The 23,052-nt window shown below is 30.6% G+C and overlaps 1 protein-coding gene across 1 annotated transcript; it reads left to right on the top strand.

Moving 5' to 3' along the window:
- Positions 1-12,681: 12,681 nt before the first annotated feature.
- On the top strand, positions 12,682-17,711 carry BAG6 (BCL-2-associated athanogene 6). Its single transcript, XM_088101469.1, has 3 exons — positions 12,682-12,887; positions 13,682-15,664; positions 16,139-17,711. The coding sequence occupies exons 2-3, from the start codon at positions 13,769-13,771 to the stop codon at positions 17,492-17,494; spliced, it is 3,252 nt and encodes a 1,083-aa protein (XP_087957595.1). The 5' UTR covers positions 12,682-12,887; positions 13,682-13,768; the 3' UTR covers positions 17,495-17,711.
- The last annotated feature ends 5,341 nt before the right edge of the window (positions 17,712-23,052 follow it).

The raw sequence follows: 23,052 nt of genomic DNA, 5'->3' as shown, positions 1-23,052 counted from the left end.
TAACACCTAAAGCAATTTCTTAATTATAAGAATATAACAATGAAACTCCTTATAAATTGTTATACTTACCTCATTAATCTTTTAGAAAATGTTTTCATAAGAATGTGAGGAAAAGGTTAAAAACCAAGATATTATGTACAATCGAGAAAAACCTTAAGTCTTTGTTCACTTGAATGGATTTGAGGAAGAGTGACACTTGAATGGATTTGAGGAAGAGTGACTGAATGAATTTGAAGGTAAATTTTTTTGTTGTTTATTTGAGTGAATTTGGAGATAAGTGAGAGTGATTTAGAAGTTAATTTTTTTTAATCGGTCACATCAATCAAATCCTACACTAATTCGTACCAATTTTACTTCTAAATCTATTTTCACTTACCTCCAAACTCACTTAAATAAAAAAAAAAATTAAGTTTAAATCTTCTCAAATTCATTCAATTATTTTCTTTTAAATCCATTCAAGTAAACAAAGCCTAAAAAATGCATTAATGTTATGACAAGTATTCAGAATGACCCCATACATTTGTAATGGTTTTTGAATTATGTTTGTTTTTTCTTTCTGCAATTGTTTTCCTCATAGTTTTGTTTCTGGCTATCTTAGAAACATGACTTTAAAACACTTTCCACGACCCTCTTGAAATCAATCTCTTAAAAATCGAAACTTGAATTATTTTATTATCTGGTGAGAGGAAAAGGTGAAGGGAAACATCTCAGTAATGAATGTATTGTTATTATTTAGATTAAGGTTAAGATTAAGGAATAAGTAGTTAATAAATTATGAAATCTAAAAGTGGTTAGGATCGGAATCATACCTAAGCCATTGAGATTGTCGTCGTAAGTAGCACAAATCACGAACCACAAACAGATTAAGGAATGTGACTTTACACTGCAAATCTTCAACTATTTAACAAGTTCCTCCGAATTCTGTTAGGGTAATGGAAGTGGCCAAAGAGATATTAACATAGTCCTTGAAGTCGCAACTTTCGGAAAATAAAAAGGAGAGAGATGACAGCTATGAAAAAATAAAATAGGTTAACCATAAAAAGTTATCATTTACGGTTTAAATAAATATAAAAATTTAAAGCATTAATCATAGAGGAAATGTGAAAATGAAAGTTGAAAAAAAATGTGAGTGGAAAATAATTAATGAAAGTTGAAAAATAATTAATAGATGATATTAAATATTTTTCAATGTTTAATAGAAAAATACAAAAATTTAAATACTTACGTCACACATAATAAAAGTTTAATTAATAATAACACATATCTCGTCATAAATAATAATCATATATTAATTATAATGTAAATATAATTTAAATATACATAACTTTAGATTTTTTCTATAATTATTATTTTTAATTTACTATCATTATTATTATTAGCCTAGTACTATTATTATATTACTATATTACTTAAGATAATAAAAATAATATTAATAATAGATGGAGGTGAAAATGATGACATCTAAGTAAATAAATTGAGAAAATAAAAATAGATAAATGGGAAATTTGAGTACGTATCAAGTAGTTTGGTTGAATAAAAAACAGGTAAGAAATATGATAGATTTATTTATTCTTAATTTCATTAGAAACAAATAAGTGTTATTGTAAAATTTGTATTACACTTGTAATGACTTAATATTTTGCAACTAAGATGAGACGATAAAAATAAAATGAAAAACGATAGAGAAATATTTAGGTTTGAGATTGGAATGTGTATGGAGAAACTGAATTAATAATGTGTATCCTAATATGGTTATTACTAATAAATGTGCCTTGATTTTTCAAAATACTTATTTTATCATTTTTAAAACAAATAATGTTATTTTTTGTTGTATAATTTCATTAAACTATTTTTCTTATTTGTTTTTAAACATTTATTTCATATGAAGAAAAATTAATCTTTTCATCCAACATATTTATTTTAATTTTGAAATCCTGTGTTCAACGATACTGTATATATCCTCCCAAATATACAATGAGCGAATAACTTAAACCATATATTAATATTCTAAATTTCTGAAGTGAAATTTATTTAAAAGTGTTTAATTAAAAATGTTTAATTTATTTTTCAAATTTTAAATCATTGATGAACATATATAACCATATATAATTGTTATTTAATGTATAACTCACAATACACAGCCACATAGCCATTTATCACTCACAAGTCACAAACAAACATTTAAACTTTTTTATTTCTTTCTTTCGTGTGTTAGTGTTTTAATCGATAATTTTATATTAAAATAATATACTTAAATTAAGTGTAATTAGAGTTCATTATAGTTTTTTTTATAACTTAACTTTTGACATTGGAAAGCATTATTATATATGAGACTTAGAAATTTGACACGTGAAGTTGGAATGTTGTGAAGTGCAGCATATATATGGATTGGCATTGTTGACAGAAATTCTGCAATTGTTGATTTGAAGAAGACAGTGCAAAGAATGATATTAGGTCGTGTTTTTTTTTGTTGTGATTGGTGGTTGTCAAAGTGACAAGGATGCATAGAGCGAAAAGTCCAAAAAAGTCACTCAATTTCAAATCATGGTTAGGTGTTTGCTGTTTCACAATGACAACAACACACTTAATTATTCGCTTGCTTTTACCTTTATATCCTTAATTAAGGATCTCTTTTACGACATGAATGTTCAATCTTTAATCAATTCTTTTTATATAATTTCATCTTGTATTATTATAAATTTTGATATCTCAAATCCAAATTTCTTAATTATTTACTATTATATAAAGTTTTATTAACATAAAAAAATATAAAATATGAAAAATTGTACAAAATTTATAATAAAAATTACACTTTAAAATACATGCAAATTATATGTATTATGAAAAAATTAATTAAATATACGATAAAACATTAACTAACTAACTTATTAATAGAAAAAACTATAAATAACTTTAAATTATATATACTTAAAAAAATTCAAATCTGTTCTTCTAAGACTTAAAAATAAGAAGCAATAATAAATAGTAAAAATAACAAATTTACATAATATTTTATGTCATTAGATAGCAAATTAACAAAGGGAATTGAATTCATAAAAAAGTCAGTTTATTAAAAGTTATATATAACTAAAATTGAAAAAAGGAATAAAAACAGAAAATATAATTTAACTAAAATAAGATAACAGTCACTAAAAATAAATAAATAAAATCTTAAAAGTTAAAGATTAAAAAATATAGAATGTATAAGATAAACAAATATTTGATACCATATAAATACAAATTAGTTAGAAATTTGATTATTTTGGACACCTGTATTATTATATAAGACTAAATAAAAGAATTAAATTTATAAAAAATGAATTATATAATCATCTCATCTCATGAATGAGAGGTCACAGTGAACAAAACTATTGAACTTTAATGGCACATTTAAGTCTCCTTTTTGGACTTAGACAAATATACACAAAACTTAATATATTTTATTTTTAAAAATAGTTTATAATTTAAAAAATAATGTTAAAGAAACTAAAATTTGTACAGTCCAATTAGATTTTTTTTGTACTGTCGTGCAATTTAACAATACAAGATTACAAGTTTAACAATACATGTTTACATAAATTCTTTGTTAGAAAATTTTTTTGATAGAGATACCGTATTCTATATGCATGATTTAAATTATTAAAACCAATATTTGACTTTTATACAGTTAATAACTCTATAAAAAAGATTTATTAGAAATATAACATGAACAAAATATTAAAGATGTTAAAATAGATTATCTGACCGATCACTTAGTAAGTCAATCGAATTCAGTTCACTTATTAGTGAATTGAAAAAAATTGAATTCAATTCGATCCATCACAGGTTAGTGGATAAACGAGTTGACTCACTTAATTACAAGTTTTTCTTTTTCTATGAAAAAATAACAATTTTTTTTAATTCAAATTTAAATAAAGGAAAATTATCTTAAATTAGATTTATGATTAATCAAACATAATATTTCATTCACACAAAATCTTCTCAACCTAATTTTTAAAAACTTCATAGGGATTCAAATTTGTTTCTGCATAGTTACTAAGTATTGATTTGTAGATTTTTCATGTTGTATAATTATTTTATACAAAAATAATTTCACTAGAGCTTTCATTTCAATATTTTATAAAATGACTAACCTAACAAAAAAAGTTATTAGAAAAATTAAGTGAGTCAGTGAATCAACCCGGCTCACCACGGATTCAACCCGAGTGAGTCGGGTTTAAAATTGGTCCATATCAAAATTTTAAATTTTTTCAACCTAACATGTCTCAAATTCGTAGTAGATCAAGTTGACTCATAGGTTCCAATCTATTTTGACAGCACTATGAGATATAAACCCAAATTGACACGTCTTTCAACTCAAAACCCTAAAACAATAAATTTGTATCATTGAACCTTTTCATTTTCTTTTAATGTGAAACTGAAATTCACTTGAATTCTTAACAAAGTTTCTATTTAACGTGAAAACCTCTTATAATTATATATAATCATGATTTATTTGAATGAGAGAGAAAGTTAAAAAATAAAAATAGAAAATAAAATAAATGAAAAATATTTTTTATGTTAAAAACAAAATAAAATAAAAATGTATTTATTATTAGTACTAATATTTTTATTTATTTTATTATATTAAAAAATATAGTATCAATAGAAATTAACAGTATAATCGATAATATAACCGATTATATTTTCTTCTATAATATACATGATTATATAATTAATTATCTTAATATTTATGATATTTTAACGTTAAAATATACCAAATCTTCTGTTATTTATACGAAAAAAATAATTATAGATATAAAAGATTTTCCAAATGGGATAATCACCATCTTATAAACTGATTCGATTTCGTAGAGATGAATTGAATTTAAATTCTTTAACAATACGTATCAGTTTTAAAATTTTCTCCTGATTTCTTGATTTTGCAACTTTCTATTAGCAAACATAAACATATTTTTAATGTTTTATTTGATGTAATCGAGGAAAAAAAGAGAGAGGAAAAGAAAATGTTTTAAGATGTTTTGACGAATGAGGGTTGTAATGGGATAGGCATTATTGATGGTTGTTGGGGACGTGAGGCATGGCTAAACCTATTAAATAATTTAGACTTTGCAGAGAAAACAGTTTCCTACATAAATTTGGTCCCTCACTTTCTGCCTACAAATTCATCACACCTTTGCCATTTCTATTATCAGTCTTCTTCTTCTTCTTCCCAATTTCTCACAGCACCCACATTCTCCATTTTCATGCTTTCCGAGTTCCATCAGAAAACGGTGTCGTCTCATTCAACTTCATCAAACATGGCTCAAAGCTTCCTATAAATACACTGTATCCAGGATATATATCTGTGTGTGGGTGTTCCAATTCATGTGATTGCAAATTAATTCTATTAAAATAAAAACTACGTGCTGTCTGCATATCAAACCATATCACCAAATATTCAGTTTTGGTTGGAAAGATGTATCATGAAAGCGACACATTATTAATGAATTAGCCTTTTATAGATATTATACAAACCACATACCTATCATATTATATTATATATCACAAGTGGAAATACAAACTAAAAGGTTATACATAATTTTCTTTTATTATATCTAGTAATATTATATCATTTAGGAGTTCAGGTAAAAAAATAATTTAAATATATTTTATACTTTATTCTTCAAAATATCTTTTAAAAGTAATTTATTTAAAAAATAGACAATAGCTTAAATACAATAATTAACTAATAATATTTTATTACAACATCAAAATCAATAGTTTGAGACTTTTTTGAGGCGATTAGTCAGGATCTGGTCCTAATACTTAAAAAATATTAGTTACTGTCAAAGTTCTTTTATAACGGGGTAACCTCGCTTTTATTAAAAATCTCAATGCGAGACTTGATATTTTCTTTTTATCAAAATAGACTGAAAAGATTAATCATTTCTAAAAATTTTTATATAAAAAATTTGATACAATTTCTAACTTATAACTTAATGTTTATAAGTTTTACTTTTTTATGTATTATTTAACTTTTTCATTTTTATTTAACTTTACATACATAATTGAATCCTCAACTGTTTTTTTTCACAAAACTGAAGTATTATATCGAATAAAATAAAAAAATTATGTTTTTAAATTTTATATATATTAAACTTATATCTTAAAAGTCCTACCAATAGTGCGACTTAATTAAATAACATAATTGAAATATTAATAAATGATTATAATATTTGAAGGATAAAAAAAGTGAAACAGGGGAGGGGGAGGTGTTAACGTAAGGCGAAGGGTAGGGACGTAGGCTACCCTGTCTCTCTCTCAGACACACACCCCCACGGTGTTGCGTCACAGATGAAATCACCATGCATGTACACGTGTCATTCCTTCATTCGCCGAAACCTTACTTTTAGATTTTCACATCATTTCAATCACATCCTATACACAATTTCACCGTTCCAGTTAAATCTCACACCACCATACCGTCAAATCACACTTCAATTTTTGTTCACTGATATAATTTTACAATTAAGTAACAATTTTGAATCTGAACCTGTGGTAGTTGCGTGGGAAGTAGGTATGTTTTTGACACTGGTTTAAAAAGATATTAATTTTAATATGTTGAAAATATTTTAAATATATTTTAAAATATTAAAATCATGAAAATGAAAATTGGAAGAATAAATGTTGGCATTCCCGTAAAAGTGTGGGGCAAAATCCTTGTGCCCCTCAAAGGTTACCAGTTTTGGTATTTGCGATTGTAGTGGAAGCCCAAATGGGTATGTTTGGGTTCCCATGAACCACACCATGCATGTTCTGTGGTATTCGAGCCATGGCTTGTGACATGTGACCATCAACTACGCATTCTGTCATCATCATCATAAAACAGGGTGAAGAGGTTGTTTTCCATGCAGTTTTCTTAATAGTAACATGATGTTATGTTACCATTCAATTACTACATATGCTTCTGTTGTATTCTTGTTTTGGGTTGAAGTGTCCAAAAATATTTATTTCTAAAATGGTTATTATTTTGGAGCAAGGTTTGAGGCAGAGGAACCTCGAATTCTTGCCTAGTCTAAGGTTATGGCTGTGGGCTAGGAAAGATTTCATTGGGCCTTCAGTTTGGCACAGCTACAATTGCTGTTATAAATAAATCCTGCTGTGAAAACCCTCCTGCAATCACTCACAGCTTCGTAGAACAACCTCTGACAAAGAAATTTACTCCGAATCGCGACCTTTCCACAATTCAGTGGCTCAACATTAGGTCAAGTACTTTTTCTTTTCAAACTTCCCTCTTGGTATTGTTAAAATTTGGGGAGCCGATTCTAGTGTTAGGCATTATAGTAGTCTTTATTATATAATAGTAACAGGGTTGGTTAAGTATAATCTTAAGCTCTAATGCTACTAACGAGTATTTATTGATGGAAGATTTTATTAAGAAGATACCACATAAATGTGAGATCCAGGTTCAATTAATATTAAGAATTGATATAATTTCAATAAAGAAAATTTAAAGACGATGGATTTATAAGTCTTTATTTTATAAGAAAAAACTTCTTTAACAACTTTTTTTACCATTGACAACACCACATGGTGGTTGTCTATTGGTTGAAGATGAAAAAAAACAATACACAATTGATGAGACGAGGGTAAAATCGAAAGAGAAATTTATGAAATTTGGTTTCACGCTTTTCCTATTCTTCTTTCGTTCGTAGTTACGCTCTCTCATCTCTCGCGTTCTCTCATCTCTCGTTCTCTCATCTCTCGTTCTCTCATCTCTCTCGTTCTCTCATTGTAGTGTTGAAACCCTACTAGCATCTTGTGCCTTCTCGGTGTTTAGACCTCCTTCTTGTGCAACATCGAAGTCGTCTTTGACGTCCCTGTGGAGCATTGGTATTGTCACTATTGTAGTGTTTTTTGGTAAGTAGAAGTGCGCGAACCCTAATCATCTTTTCCAGCATTGACGTTTTCGTGTTTTGGTAACCTTAAGCATATTCTCATTGTGGATTGTTGTTTTGTTTATGTTATAACTGCAGGTCCAATGACAGCCCAAAAGGGAAATGTAATTTTTTATTTTTATAAATGATGTGTTATCATCTGAATCTTAGTTAATAATAATTTTTTGTTAATGTTTTGTAGTGGCGCCTTCGTATCTCGATGGATTCATCCAACATTGTTGAAATGAATAAGCTTACTAGGACACACTCATGTAGAGCGCATTAAGATGACTCCATTTAGGTGGTGTTTGCATATTATGAGCCATTTGGAGGTGAATTTCAAATTATTGAAGCTGATGGTCCAACACTGGGCTGGGCATCATGTTATTTTTAGAGTTAGTCAACAATTACTATCATTTACTGTTTTTGATGTGTTCATGACCACATATAGAAATAGGTGGTCTAGGATTGTTTCCATTTGTAAAAATTTTGTTTGTATTTAGAGGAAGATGGATTTTTTCCAATAAGATTGTTATTTGTAAAGATTGTAACAAACAATGATATATATGTACAAATTGTTATTGTAATAAGATCATAGCTTTCATGATTACTTTTTGTGTAATGTTATTTTAGTTACGTTGTGTGTGTTTTGATGATAAAGGAACGCGCAATATTAATAAGTCTTTTAAATTAAACCAATGGTTTACCAACTTAAGTGAAATCCTGAAACTTCTGCACCAAAAAACTCACTTGTAACCTAGGTGGTGCCCAAACATTGTTCCTTTCCTCAATCATGGGGTGCCCAAACATGACTTCTCAGCCTCTACTCACACTTAAACAACAAAATCAAGTGAAAACCACTGGACTTATGCCAAAAAATTAAAAAAAAATTATTATGGCCACCTAGGTTACCACAGTTAACTCCTAAAATACAAGTTTTTGTACAAAACCCAGATTTTGTTCGTGTAATCATTTACCAAGCACCTGTAAACGATTACAACTCTATTTTCTGGTGCAAAAGTTTCAGGACATCACCTAAGTTGCTCATCTCATAAACATTGTTCCTTTCCTCAATCATGGGGTGTCCAAACATGACTTCCCAGCCTCTACTCACACTTAAACAACAAAATCGAGTGAAAACCATTGAATTTTTGCCAAAAAATTAAAAATTTTGACTATGGTCACCTAGGTTACCACAACTGGCTCCTACAGTACAAGTTTCTGTACGAAACCCAGATTTTGTTCGTGTAATCGTTTACCAAGCACCTGTAAACGATTACAAGTGTGTTTTTTGGTGCAGAAGTTTCAGAACATCACCTAAGTTGCTCATCTCATATACATTGTTCCTTTCCTCAATCATGTGGTGTCCAAACATGATTTCTCAGCCTCTACTCACAGTTAAACAACAAAATTGAGTGAAAAGCAGTGGATTTATGCCAAAAAATAAAAAATTTTGACTATGGTCACCTAGGTTACCACAACTGGCTCCTGCAGTACAAGTTTCTGTACAAAACCTAGATTTTGTTCGTATAATCGTTTACCAAGCACCTGTAAACGATTACAAGTGTGTTTTTTTGGTGCAAAAGTTTCAGAACTTCACCTAAGTTGCTCATCTCATAAACATTATTCCTTTCCTCAATCATGGGCTGCCCAATAAAGACTTCCCAACCTCTACTCATACTTAAACAACAAAATAAAGTGAAAACCACTGGACTTATGCCAAAAAATTAAAAATTTTGACTATGGTCACCTAGGTTACCACAGCTGCCTCCTGCAGTACAAAACCCAAATTTTGTTCGTGTAATCGTTTACCAAGCACCTGTAAACGATTACAAGTGTGTTTTTTGGTGCAGAAGTTTTAGGACTTCACCTAAGTTGATAATCTCATAAACATTGTTCCTTTCCTCAATGGGGTGCCGAAACATGACTTCCTAGCCCCTAATCACACTTAAATACCAAAATCAAGTGAAAAACAGTAGATTTATGCTAAAAAAATTAAAAATTTTGACTATGGTCACCTATGTTACCACAACTGGCTCCTGCAGTACAAGTTTATGTACAAAACCTAGATTTTGTTCGTGTAATCGTTTACCAAGCACTTGTAAACGATTACAAGTGTGACTTTTGGTGCAGAAGTTTCAGAACTTCTGCTAAGTTCATCATGTCACAAGCATTGTTTCTTTTATCCATCACAAACATGAATACTCAATCAAAGTGGCCATTTTTTATTCTAAGCACTCCATTTCCAATGTACGGAGTCTTAAGCGTTCTGTCATGAAACAGGTTATGAGATTAATTAGAACTTGGATAGAGGTTCAAACAAGTGAAAATCTGTCATGAAGGTGAGAATTGCATCTTAGGTTAGTTTTTAGTCCATTTTGGGGGTTTTGAGTGTTGGAAATTGAAAGTAGGAAGGTTGGGATGAAACTGAGGTGTTGGAGGGTGATAACATGTGTATTTAGACTTGTTCACGTTGCTAGATTGCTGATTTGAGTGTTGCAAGAAATATAATTGAGTTTATGCACTTTTGAGTTGTTGAGTTGGTTTGATACATCTAATTCATATCCAAATAACTAATGCGATACTCTACTTTCATCTATGACCATGTTTTTATATCAATATTAGTGTTACAGATTCTAAAGTGATCATTTGGACGGTCGCTGCACTGTGTTGTAGTAGCACTCTAGGTCGGGTTGCACACCACTTCACTCGAGGCTAGACTTTTGTTCAAGCTCCTCCACTCACTGATCACCAAGTTGAATTAATAAATGTATTAGATCTAGCTTCACTTTTTATGCACAACTACATCCAAATTTCGTTTGACTTCTTTCACTTTCCATTTGAGTTTTTTTATTTATTTTTGTTTTTCTCTCTTGTGAGATTTGTAGAGTCTTCTTCCCAACGACATCTTTATTATGCTTTTTCATCTCCAAAGTGGCAAATAATGTTTAATAGTCCTCAAAATCCTTGCACATTCCTTTTGGGGTCCAAGATCAAAGGCACGATGAAGATTTGAAAATAAACATCGATAGTTATTGTCAATATTTTGAGTATTGGATCGATTGTTCCAAACCTGATATCGATTGTGAAATCGATCTAATATGCGTTCTAGAACCGATTTAATTTACCTATTTTGCACTGTTGTCAAATCTCTTTATCTATCCATTAAAACAAACAATACTACACTTACCTCTTTATTTCTTTGAATCTATATGTCTATTCTCCCTCAAATCATCTTCTCAATCCAAATATTTTTATTTATTTTTATAAACTTTAAGAATTAAATAATTATATAATTTAATTTAGAGACTGAATATAATTTTAGTTTAGAAAAGAGTTTTAAAATGTCAATAAAAAATATAACACTTAAATACAGAATAATAGAGTGATTTTCCATTCAAATTTGAAATTCAAGTTTGAATCAGTGGTATGTGTAATGAGAATTTCACTAAGTATCAAAATATATATTATCCAAGTGAAATTTAACTTTAACTGGAAAATAGCATACCTAATTTGCAAGTTTTCTCATGAGATGGATTTCTAAAAGGGTGTTGATAAATAAATACCTCATTGTTTTCTCTACCTCCATCCATCAATAAAATAAAATTTTATGTTAAAATATTTAGGATGAATCAATTAGAAAAGTAGAAAATATTAGTTTTTATTGGTACGGAGGGGTGTAGAAAAATGAAGAGAGGTGCATGAAAAATTTCCTCTCTGAAAGAGGCAGGAATTAGAGTCCAAATGGTGTAACTGATAAGTCCAACTCTCCTACTAAGCTTGCATCTAGGCTCTTTCCAATATAGAAAAAAAAAATAAAGGAGGAAAATTCATTTAGTAGATAAATTAAATAAATATTAAATATGTTTAATTGCAGAGAAATATTATATGAGGAAATTCTCCTTTTTAGTACATTTTTTTTCAATTTTATCATTTATTTTTTAAAATTTATATCACTATATAACACATATTTTATTTTTTGGTGTACGCATTTTTATATTTTATTCTTTAACTAATAGCTTTTTAATTAAAATAATTATTTTGGCAATTGATTTTATTTTTAAATTTAATAACTTTTTGATTTAATAATTAGTTATTAAATTTAACCATTTTTATTAATGATAAAAATTACCGATAAAATAAGTACAAAATATTTATAATAAATTATAAAAGTTATTTATATTTACTTTCATATTTATAGTAATAATAATTTTATTATTATTATAAAAAAATAACACATATATGTAACGCATGTATTTTTCACTAAAATCGAGTAACACGTGTATTTTCACAGATAAGAGTGAGTAAGTTAGAAATAATATAACGTAATCAAATATTTTAAAAGGTTTTCTTTTATATTTCATCTAACTTATTTTCTTCTCATCCCACCAAATTTCTTACCTACTAAACACGTGGAAGCCAAATATGAATATTTAGAAAAAAAAACACGAAGAAGATAAAAATATTTGTGCCAATATGCTTTGACAATACAGCTTCTGGAGAAAAATAGTGAATCATATTATTGGAAAATATCCAAAAAGTCCTGGAAGGTTCTGAGATAGAATAGAAGCGTGGCAGCTAATAATTGCATTTACACGTGGCTAGAATATGTGGGCCATACAATAGCCGTTATGAGAAATCTAGAGAAGATTATAGTTAGCAGTAGACGACGCGCGAAACATCTCGAAGACAGAATTCAGTCTAAACATATCTATTTTCGGACACAAGTGTCCTATATAAGACCAACACTTTCTCTAACACATTCCCATGAATTAACATTCTCAGCGTAACAACACAATAACAGTAATCAGCTAAATCGCAACACACGCACTCAGAACACAAAGAATCGTTTTCCGCTTCAGGGTTGGTGGCTTGAATTTGTACTGATATCTCTCATTTGGATCGTGCGGAACCGTTTGGTTGCAACTTTAATATCTCTTTTCTTGTTTTGTTTTCCAAGGAAATTTAGTGTAAGTCATTCCTTGTCTCTTCTATATACTTTTTTTATATCATGACTTTCGACATGTTCTTATTATTTTCTTCTGAGTGTAGGAACTTTGTTGGTAGATTTTAGTTCATGATCAAATCAAAAGTTGTTCAGTTAATGACTTTTCTCTGGGGATTCCCATGTTGTAGTTGTGTGATTGTGCTTTATGAAAAGGATTTTAGTTGTTTCAGTTAGACTAGGAGTGCCACTTATTGGACATGGTGCATAAAAATACTAATCTTCTTGTTATAATGAATTTGGTGCTGTACATGATTTTTGAAAGAGCTTATTTGGATAGTTAAGGATCAAAATGTTCATCCTTAGATGATGCCATAGCAGCCATAGTTAGTACTAATCTCGATTCATGTTGATGGCTTTTGTCGGTTAAATTCTAGCAAATTCTATGATTGCACAACCTAATTTCTACAATTGCCTTTAATTCGGAATTGGAAAATGATATATTGAGACACTTCTAATACTAAGTAAGACTTACAGAGATTGAAAATGGATTTGAAAATGTTGGTTGTTCATGTATAATTGCTTTTTCCGAATTATATATAGGGGTAACATAACATTATAGACATGTGAAAAAATGGCAGAAATATTGCAAATTTCTTTGCTGATATGAGGAATATCTGTGTTATGTTCTGAGTATGTTTTTCTGTTACGATGAAGATTATTCATGTTTCTGGTTCTTTGTTGACATTTATTCTCCTAACTTTTTCCTTTAGTAATGAAACTGGATACTAATCTTGTACTTTATTGTGGAATGCAGAGTTTGTGCTTTACAGTTACCTAGGTCAGACACTTACCCCATAGGAATCTTTAAGAATCTTTGTTCAGCCTGGTAGCTTTACGAAACATGATGCCAATCAGAAGTATGGACTCATACCCATACCAGAGAAACCAAATGCCATTCCCTCAGTATTATCATCCTGGCATTGAGGCTCTTCCCCCTCAAATGAAGGTTGATCCATCCAAACCACACCTTTCTTATGACCCACGTTGGCCCTATGCTGCCAATTATGGGCACCTTATTCCCCCACATTTCTGCTGTGGCCACAATAACTTCCCTTGTCATTATGGCTACATGCCTTCATATCCTCATGCTCCTTCTCCTATGTACCATTCTGGTGGTTGCCCTGCGTACACTGACCCTTATTTTCTTCCTTATTCTCCACAACCACATCAAACTATGGAGCTTCCTAGGTATGACAAACATATGCCCCGTGACCATCATTGTTGTGGTTGTCCTAATCATTCATGCAACCAAAAGGAAGGTACAAGTGTGAAGATTGAAGAGCACGAGCCTGATGTTGGAAGGAAAGTCAATGATTCTTTGGTTCCTATTCAGCTCAAGAACTATCCATATCCTTTTGTTTGGATTCCACAAGAGCACACAAGTAACAAACAGCTGAATAATCCAAATACAATGGAGGTTGGTGAAAAAAACAAGCCTCCTAGTGTTGAGAATGCTAATGCTGTTGCACAGCCAGCACAAGAGCCTAGAGTATGGAACGGATGGTTACCCTTTGATATAAAGGGTGTCCCAAGCAAGATTCATGATGGATTTGAAATAAGAAACCAGAAACAGGATTCTGGGAACAACATAGGGGAATCTGAAAATGGAGAAATGGACCAGAAACGTCAAAGCGAACCGAAGAGGTCGGAATTCCCGTTCCCTATCTTCTGGTTGCCTTATTACAATAAACTGGAGGAGAGTGGAGAGACTAACAACCAGGAGAAGAACAATTCTTCACCAAAAATCGTTGAAGAGGTGCCTCATGTAGTTAAATCTGTTCCAGTAAAGTCTCATGTTGATGAAGGTGGTATGAACCGAACCAGATCAGATCAAGCTGCACGTCCAGATACAAATGCTTCAGATGTTGCAGAGAAAGTGACTAATGCCAGAAGCATACCTGTGAAGCAGATAGGAAAAAATGCTTCTCTAGATCAAATGGAAGAGAATGTGGCAAAAAAGGATTCCTCTACTGATGACAAAAGGGGACAATCTGCATCTTTACCAAAAGCATCAAAGTTACCTCCTGTTTGTCTGAGAGTTGATCCACTACCAAGGAAGAAAAATGGCAATGGGAGTTCGAGGTCGAGGTCCCTCAGTCCACCTTCCTCAAAAGGACAGGCCCAAGTTACATCTGGTGAAACATTGAAGACTCCTGTGTCTGGCACAAACGACAAGACTCAGCAAAATTTGAATTATCAAAATGCTCCCAGGACCACTGAGAAAGTTGAACCAAAGGAGAAAACCATTCAGGAGTATGAATGTAAAACTAATGAAAACAAGGGTGTTGACAAGACAGATGAATGTCAGAGCCAGATCAATGTAAACATTCCAAGTGAAGGTTCCAAAAGGACAAAGGATACCTGCACAGATAGTGATGAATGCAAGATTGAAGATAAAGAGGCAGGAAAAGGAGCAGAAAATATGGAAGAAACTACTCAACTAGGGGAAGTGAAGGATTCAAGCACTCTAACTGATGTTGGTAGTAAAGAGGGAAAGATCTTGTCAGATGCAGATGCTGCTGTTCTGATACAAGCTGCATATCGCGGTTATCAAGTTAGGAAATGGGAGCCCTTGAAGAAACTCAAGCAAATAGATGAAGTCAGAAAGGAGGTGACTAATGTTCAAGATCGTGTTCAAGCTTTTGAGAGATCTTCTGATCTTCAAAATGATGAGAAGCAAAAAATTGCAATTGGAGAGAACATAATGAGACTCCTGCTGAAGTTGGATACTATACAGGTACATGTCGATTACCCTATTTTGCTTACGAAGAATCACTAATGAATATTTGATATTCTTTGATTATTGAACCTAAGCATTACATGGTACTTGTTTTGATTTCACACTTTGCAGTTAAACTTCTCCATCGGATCTGTTAGCTAATCTTAATTTAATTGACATTTGTGGGGCCTGTAATATCGTTTTGGTATTAGCGAATCTTGGTTAGTTGGGATATAACGACCTTAATTGTATACAATTTTGAAGTTTCTTCGTTTATGAATATGATAATGAATGAATATGATAATGAATTTCGCATGCTCAATTCCGCATGCCTAAGCTCTGTGGATGTGAACAAAGATATTTTGATCTGCATAGATGAATGTTGGTTGTGGTTTGTCTGAGACAATCGACGTTCATAAATTTATGATGTTTAACAGAGTTTTATTTCCTTGTTCTATGTTATGCTTACATATTGTTCAACATAAATATCAGGGTTTGCATCCAAATTTAAGGGAGATCAGAAAATCCTTGGCTAGAGTGCTCACAATGTTGCAAGAAAGGCTTGATTCTTTAATGGCTAATAAACCTCAGCAGCAGATGCAGGCTATTCAGAAAGATGTTGAAGTGACTCCAACGAACATGCAGAATGAAGAAAAACTTGCCTTGCCAGGAGATTCATCTGAAGGCAATAGTGATGGTGGAAATGTATCTCAGTCACCAGTTGATCCTGTACCAAACGAGGGTGGAGAGTCTGTTAAAAATGGTTCGTGGAGTGAGGATACTATACAAGTCGTTACAGCAGATACATTGAACTCTACGAGTTATCTGTCTAAGACTGACAAAATGGCTGTGGAATCCGAAGACAAATCAGAACCGAAAGACATTCTCATTGAGGTTGATGAATTGGATATGACTGTTGTGAAAGAATTGCCAGTGGGAGTTCTTGATGAAGATAGCAATGATGCTAGTATTGAGAAGGAAGAGGAGCACGATAACACTGGTTCTGGAAGTGTATCAGCCATGGTGAATGATTCTGCACGAGATGGACTATGTTCAGAGAACCATGCAATGATGGAACTTCCAGTGGAACTACTTGATGATGAGGATGAAAGGGACAATGAAATGAATATTTCTAAAGAAACACAAACTAAAAATGGGGAATTTATTGAGGAGCTGCCTGTGGGACTACTTGATGAGAAGGCAGAAGAATCTGAAGAAGAGAAGCATGATGAAGCTAAGCCTAAAGAGGTTCTAATTGCACAAGAAAGGGAATGTAATGCAGACAAGGAAACAAGTTCTTCCACAGATGATACTTCAAAAGAAGCTCAATCAGAGCAACAGCAGCAGCCATTGGAAGCTCAAAAAGAGCATATTGAGTTGCCACCTTTGACAACTAATGCCAATGATCATGAAGCAGGAAATGAAGATGTGCGCTTGGAAGCAAATGATGCAAACAATATCTCAGTCGAACCAACGGAGTTTGTGACTATAGAAGACACACAGAAGGAAGAGGAACCAGAAGAAAAGATTGCACTGAAGGAGACACAAAAGGATGGTGAAGAGAAAGTTGCTGAAACTTTGGCCGAAGAGAAAGCAGTATCAGCTGCATTACAAGCTGACCATGATGGAGGGTTAAATGGTGAGTCGAAGTTAGTGGAGGAAAATGAGAAGCTAAGGGAGATGATGAAGAAGTTGCTTGAGGCTGGTAATGAGCAGTTGAGTGTGATATCAGATTTAAGTGGCAGAGTGAAGGAGTTGGAGAAGAGATTAGCCAGGAGCAGAAACAAGAGAATGAAGACAAAACGGTATAGATCAGCAGCTTCCAAAATTTCTGGGATGAGTTCATGAATATTATGTAATTCCTCTATTGAATTTCCAGGAGTATATGCATACACTGTAGTTGAGGGGTGTGGCATGTTTCATTGTAAAAACTGTAACAACTGTGCTATGAAAATACGAAATTTTGGTTGTTTCTATATTCAGCGAATAAATTTGGCTTCTAAAACTTACTGGTTGGATGTTGTAGTATATTTTAGCAGTATTTAAGATTTTATGTTTATTTTCAGATTGGTGTTGATGTTGTTCTGCTTTTCTAGGCGGTTGCTTCTGTAACTCTTGAGAGTTACTCTTATTTAATGGAAATTGATATATAGTTTTTGAAGTGCATTCACTAAGACACTATTTTTAAGAGTTAAATATATTTTTGGTCCGTGAAAATTGGAATTAGTCTCTTTTCAAAACTTTGGATTAAATTTAGTCTCCAAACTTTAAAAATGTATGAATTTAGTCTCTTTTTAATTTTATTTGATATTTTAAACGTATTTTTTAGTGAGAAAAATGTGTTAAATTGAAACATCAAATAAACATAACAAAATTTAACAAAATTTAGTTAAAATGATTAAATTCACACATTCCGAAAATTTAAGACTAAATTAGGTTAAAGTTTTGAAGATGGACTAGTTTCAATTTTCGCTGAAAGTTAAGAGATAAAAATATATTTAACCCTATTTTTAATGATAAAATATAAGTTAAATTATTAAATACAATATTATCTTAAATATAATATTATTAAAAGCTTATATAAATTTTGTGTCAAATTATCATTTTCTTTATTTAATCTGGTCATCATACTTCTTTATTATAATACTTATTTATTACTTTAATATAAGGGTGAATTTTAATTTTAATTTAAATATACAAAGTACATAAACATTATGCCCTTTATTCTTCACATAAACATTTCTCATATATTTTGAGGGGAATTAATCTTAATTATTTAATATGATATTTTTCAACAGCATTTTACTTTTCATTTAAATAATCAATTAACGATTAGTATTAAAGAAATTGAACTTAGTAATATAATCTTTATTAGTAATATAATCTTTAGTATGAGAGAAAATGTTTTCTAGTAAACTAAAATTTACTTTTTATACGTGAATTTAAATAATACTTTTAAATACCTATGAATTATTTTGGAAGAGTAGATTTTCAGGATTATTATTGAGCTATATTTGAAGTTTTGTGAGGTGTAAATTTTCAAAGTCAATAATATATGTTTTACTATAAAAAAATAGAGAATATGATTTCCTTAATTCATTGTAAGATATTACTAATGAATTATTGATGATAAAAAAATTATTAATAAATATGTTGTCGATAAAATTTATTGAGAAATTAAATTTGTCAATTATTGATGATAATAACTTTTTTTTTTGTTAATATGTTTGACGATGAGTTTGTGATCTATGTTGATAGATTATTCGTTGAAAATCTGTTGGTAAATTGTAAAAAAATATTTTTACAAATTCTAAGATAATAAAATCAGTATTTATAATAATTTAATACAATATATAATCCTAAACCATCATATTAATATAAATCACTTATCAAATAATTTACATATTCAGAAAAATAGTTTGAATCATCTAATAAATAATTTACTTATATTTGAACAAACCACCATATAAAGCATACTAAATAAAAGTAACTCACCATATGAACATTATAAGTTGCAAATAATGTTTTACATATACAATTTTCTCTGATAATTTTATAATTAAGAGAAGATTGAGCTTCATTTAAATTTTTACCTTTTTTATTCTTTTTAGAATGTGACTGGGATTGAGGTTGAGAGATTTGGTTAGTGTTTGGTTGTGGTTCCTGAAAATGAGACAGAGGACATAACTAGTAATTGAAGAAATCGAAACTCGATTTTCAATTGTTTATTTTCTTTTATACTTTGTGAAATTATTACCTAAGCTGATTGAGGTCCTTAGTATTGCTAAGGCAATTGATTGAGGATATCATTTGGACCTGTATATTTTGTAATAAGTTGGCCAATTCCATAAAGTCTTTATTTTTTTTTTCTTCAAACAGTCTCAATCCAACATCTACTCATGATAATCTCGTCCTATAGAATAAGAAAATTATTATGATTTTGTGCTTTATCAACACCACATGAGGAAACCTCATACTAGAGAAAGTCTACTCTCAAATTCTTCCTGTTAGTCAAATTCTTTCTGTTAGTCAAATTCTTCCTGTTAGTGTAAAAAAACAAGAATTGATATTTTGACAATATTCTTTTGACAACATTTTAACATTATCTATATGTCATTCTGTGATTGGTCCATGTTAGTGTTTATAATTATTATTATTGATTGTGGAGTAATTTTGGATCAATCACAGAATAACACGTAGATAATGTTCAAATATTGTTAAAAAAATATTATCAAAGTATCATTATCCATAAGTTTAAAGATAAATAACATTAACATTAAAATAGGTTTATATGTTTCTTCTTAGATCTTTCGTTCATAAACAAGCAACTAAAGTGTTTGTTGAAATACTAAATAAGATACACAATTTCAATTCACATTGCAACAAAATATGTTGTTATAAATTTGATTCAATGCTAAATTTTGAAAATGTAAGTCAAATGAAACAATTGATGTGTATACATACGAATGAGAAATGCATTGATGCAATTTTTAGAAATTATCAAAATTGGTAGATTTGAATATAAAAAATACAAAAATAGGTAAATTGTATTAAGCTGAAACCTCATAATGAAGATGTCTAAGTTAACATAATATAATTTTAGTTCAAGTCATCTTTAAAATCAAAGTTGTGTCAAAATATTTTAAATTAAAGTCATGTCATCTTGCTTTAACTTTTATCAAAATTAAACTAAAGGTATATCAGGCTGACACAATTTTTTTCCATTTAAACTATACAAAATTAATATATAATATAAGAATACATTATAAAAATTTTCAAAATTTTAAAAGTAGTATGAATATCTAAAATAAAAGTGTAAAATATAAAAAAATGGGAAAAAATAATAATAAAAAAATATGCCTTAAATTATGAATTTTTGAAAATTCCAAAATATTTTAGAAAAAGAAAAATACCTTAAACAATGGTTAATGCATTCGTCACCTCATTTATAATAACTTTCATTTTTAGAACATTTCCATTGGTGGTTCATACAAAAAGTTATGACAATTTGAAGTTTACAAAAGTCAAGGTTAATCTAAAACCACAAAAACACAACCTTTAAGACACACAATAATGACTAGGAAATGAAAAAACCAATATTAATGAGAAATGTAATTAGGGAGAATGAAAGTTTATTATTGCACTTTGTTGGAAGGTTTTCACAAAATTTAAAGAGAAAGATGAAGACACTAACATTGTTTCTAAAATTTTAAAAGAAAAATTGACATTAGACCTACTTATAATAGACAACAATCTAGTTTTCAATGTCGGTCCCATGATAAAAAACGTTAAATAAAGTTGTATTTGAGTATTATAACATTTTTTAACATCTGTTGACTTTAAGACTGACAATAAAATTTAAATTAATGTATGTTATGTTATGAATAGATTTGACATCAATATAAACAAAATATTTATACAAATATTATCATGCATTTTTTACATCAAAATTTAATAATTGCAACGTGAGTTATAAAATTTTTTTCACCAATGTTGTAAGTTAAGATAATTGAGACAAGTATAGGATTTCAGTAAAAGTATGCTAGACAAAGTTCAATGATACTATCAATGTGATTGCTACAATTCTGGTTCAATATTAAAACATATCTAGAATGTTTTAATATTACTTTGGTTCAATATTAAAACAATTTAATTTATATATTAGAGAACATTTGGAGTTTATTTTCTTCTAAACAAATTTAGAATGGCTTTCGAAAAAAAAAGATATAGAGTAGATTATATGTAAAACTCATGTAACCTTGTTTTCTATATGAAGTTAAGAGTTACACGTATCTCATGTAAAAAAAATTTAGTGCAAACAATTTATTATATTTTGTTTTCTGTTGTTAGGATTTCTCTCAACAAAAACTTTTCTTATTCTATTTTAAATGTCATTCAATTTCAATGTTTCAGTGTGGTATTCTCATTTCAATATATAAAGATACTTTTGAGTTAGGATTGTCACTTCTGTTTGAACTGTTGAACCTAGATTTCTTTGCAGAAGCTCATGACCATAATCATGGAGTCTTCTGAATTGTTCTTTGAATGACCCCTCAACATTATATTTTGCCATGGATCTCGCCTTAAAAGTCATATTTCTAGAGATTCCTAAATTCCATTTCCTATTGAGTTTGTCCCTAATGTCCATGACCTTAATATTAGGGTTCTCTCTGACAGTTTTTTCCATCCTTTCACTCAACCATTTGGTACTTATCAACTTCACATTAAAATCTCTACTACAGGTGTGATCATTAATCACTTTTCTTAACTGCCATGACTTGCCACCACATATATAGGCACAATAAGCATACCATTTGCATTTCCCATTGCCCCCCCAAACATTTTACAGTAACCCTCTTCTTGTCATTCTTAATGAATTTTAAATTTCTACCATTACTTAGTGCATACCCCCTAATTGCATCAATGAATTCCTTTTTCTCAGTGAAATAGGTTCCTACTTCCCATTTATATTCCCCCAAACTTTTAGGCATAGTAAATGTGGGGAACAAAGTTTTGGGAATGGAAGCATCATCGTTCTCACTATCTGGACCACTATCCAACTCATCTGACACCCACTCAATGTCAGACAAGCCACGAACATCATGCATGGAATCATTTTCAGTTCTCTTTGAACATTCACCTTCTGGACTGCAAGGTTGTCCTTTAGAAGTCTCAATGTCACATTCAACCCTGACATCAACTAGACTTTCTTCACTAATAGAGTCTTCTACATTTTCATATTCACCATCATCTACATCCTCATCCTCATCGTCAGCATCATCTCCAGCATCATGTCCACCCTCATCATCACCATCATGTCCACCCTCATCGTCACCCTCATGTCCACCCTCATCCTCATCTTCTTGTACATCTTGTAGCTCAAAATCATGTACTTCAACCTCCTCTGCATCATGTACTTCTTCCTCCTCTACATCATGTACTTCACCATCGTCTCCATTTTCAACCTGTTTAGCAACTTCACTGTGAACCTCTACATCAACTTCAGGCTGAACCTCACCTTCAACCTCCTCCATTTTTCTATCAACTATTTCACCATCACCATGACCCTGAACCTCCTCCATTTATGTTCCAACTTCAACCTGAACCTCACCCTCACCCTCCTCCCTTTCTCTACCAACTTGTTCACCATCACCATGACCCTGAACCTCCTCCATTTGTGTTCCAACTTCAGGCTGAACCTCACCCTCACCCTCCTTCATTTCTCTACCAACTTGCTCACCATCACCATGACCCTGAACCTCCTCCATTTGTGTTCCAACTTCAGGCTGAACTTCACCCTCACCATCCTCCATTTCTCTACCAACTTCACCCTCACCATCCTCCACTTGTTTGGCAACATGAACTTCATCATTAACATCGCCATCAACCCAATCAATCATTTCTAT

This window comes from Vigna umbellata, chromosome 11 (assembly GCF_029865625.1).
Source record: "Vigna umbellata cultivar VRB3 chromosome 11, Vumbellata_1.0, whole genome shotgun sequence".
Classification (NCBI taxonomy): Eukaryota; Viridiplantae; Streptophyta; class Magnoliopsida; order Fabales; family Fabaceae; genus Vigna; species Vigna umbellata.
This window is presented reverse-complemented; position numbering and strand designations above follow the sequence as displayed.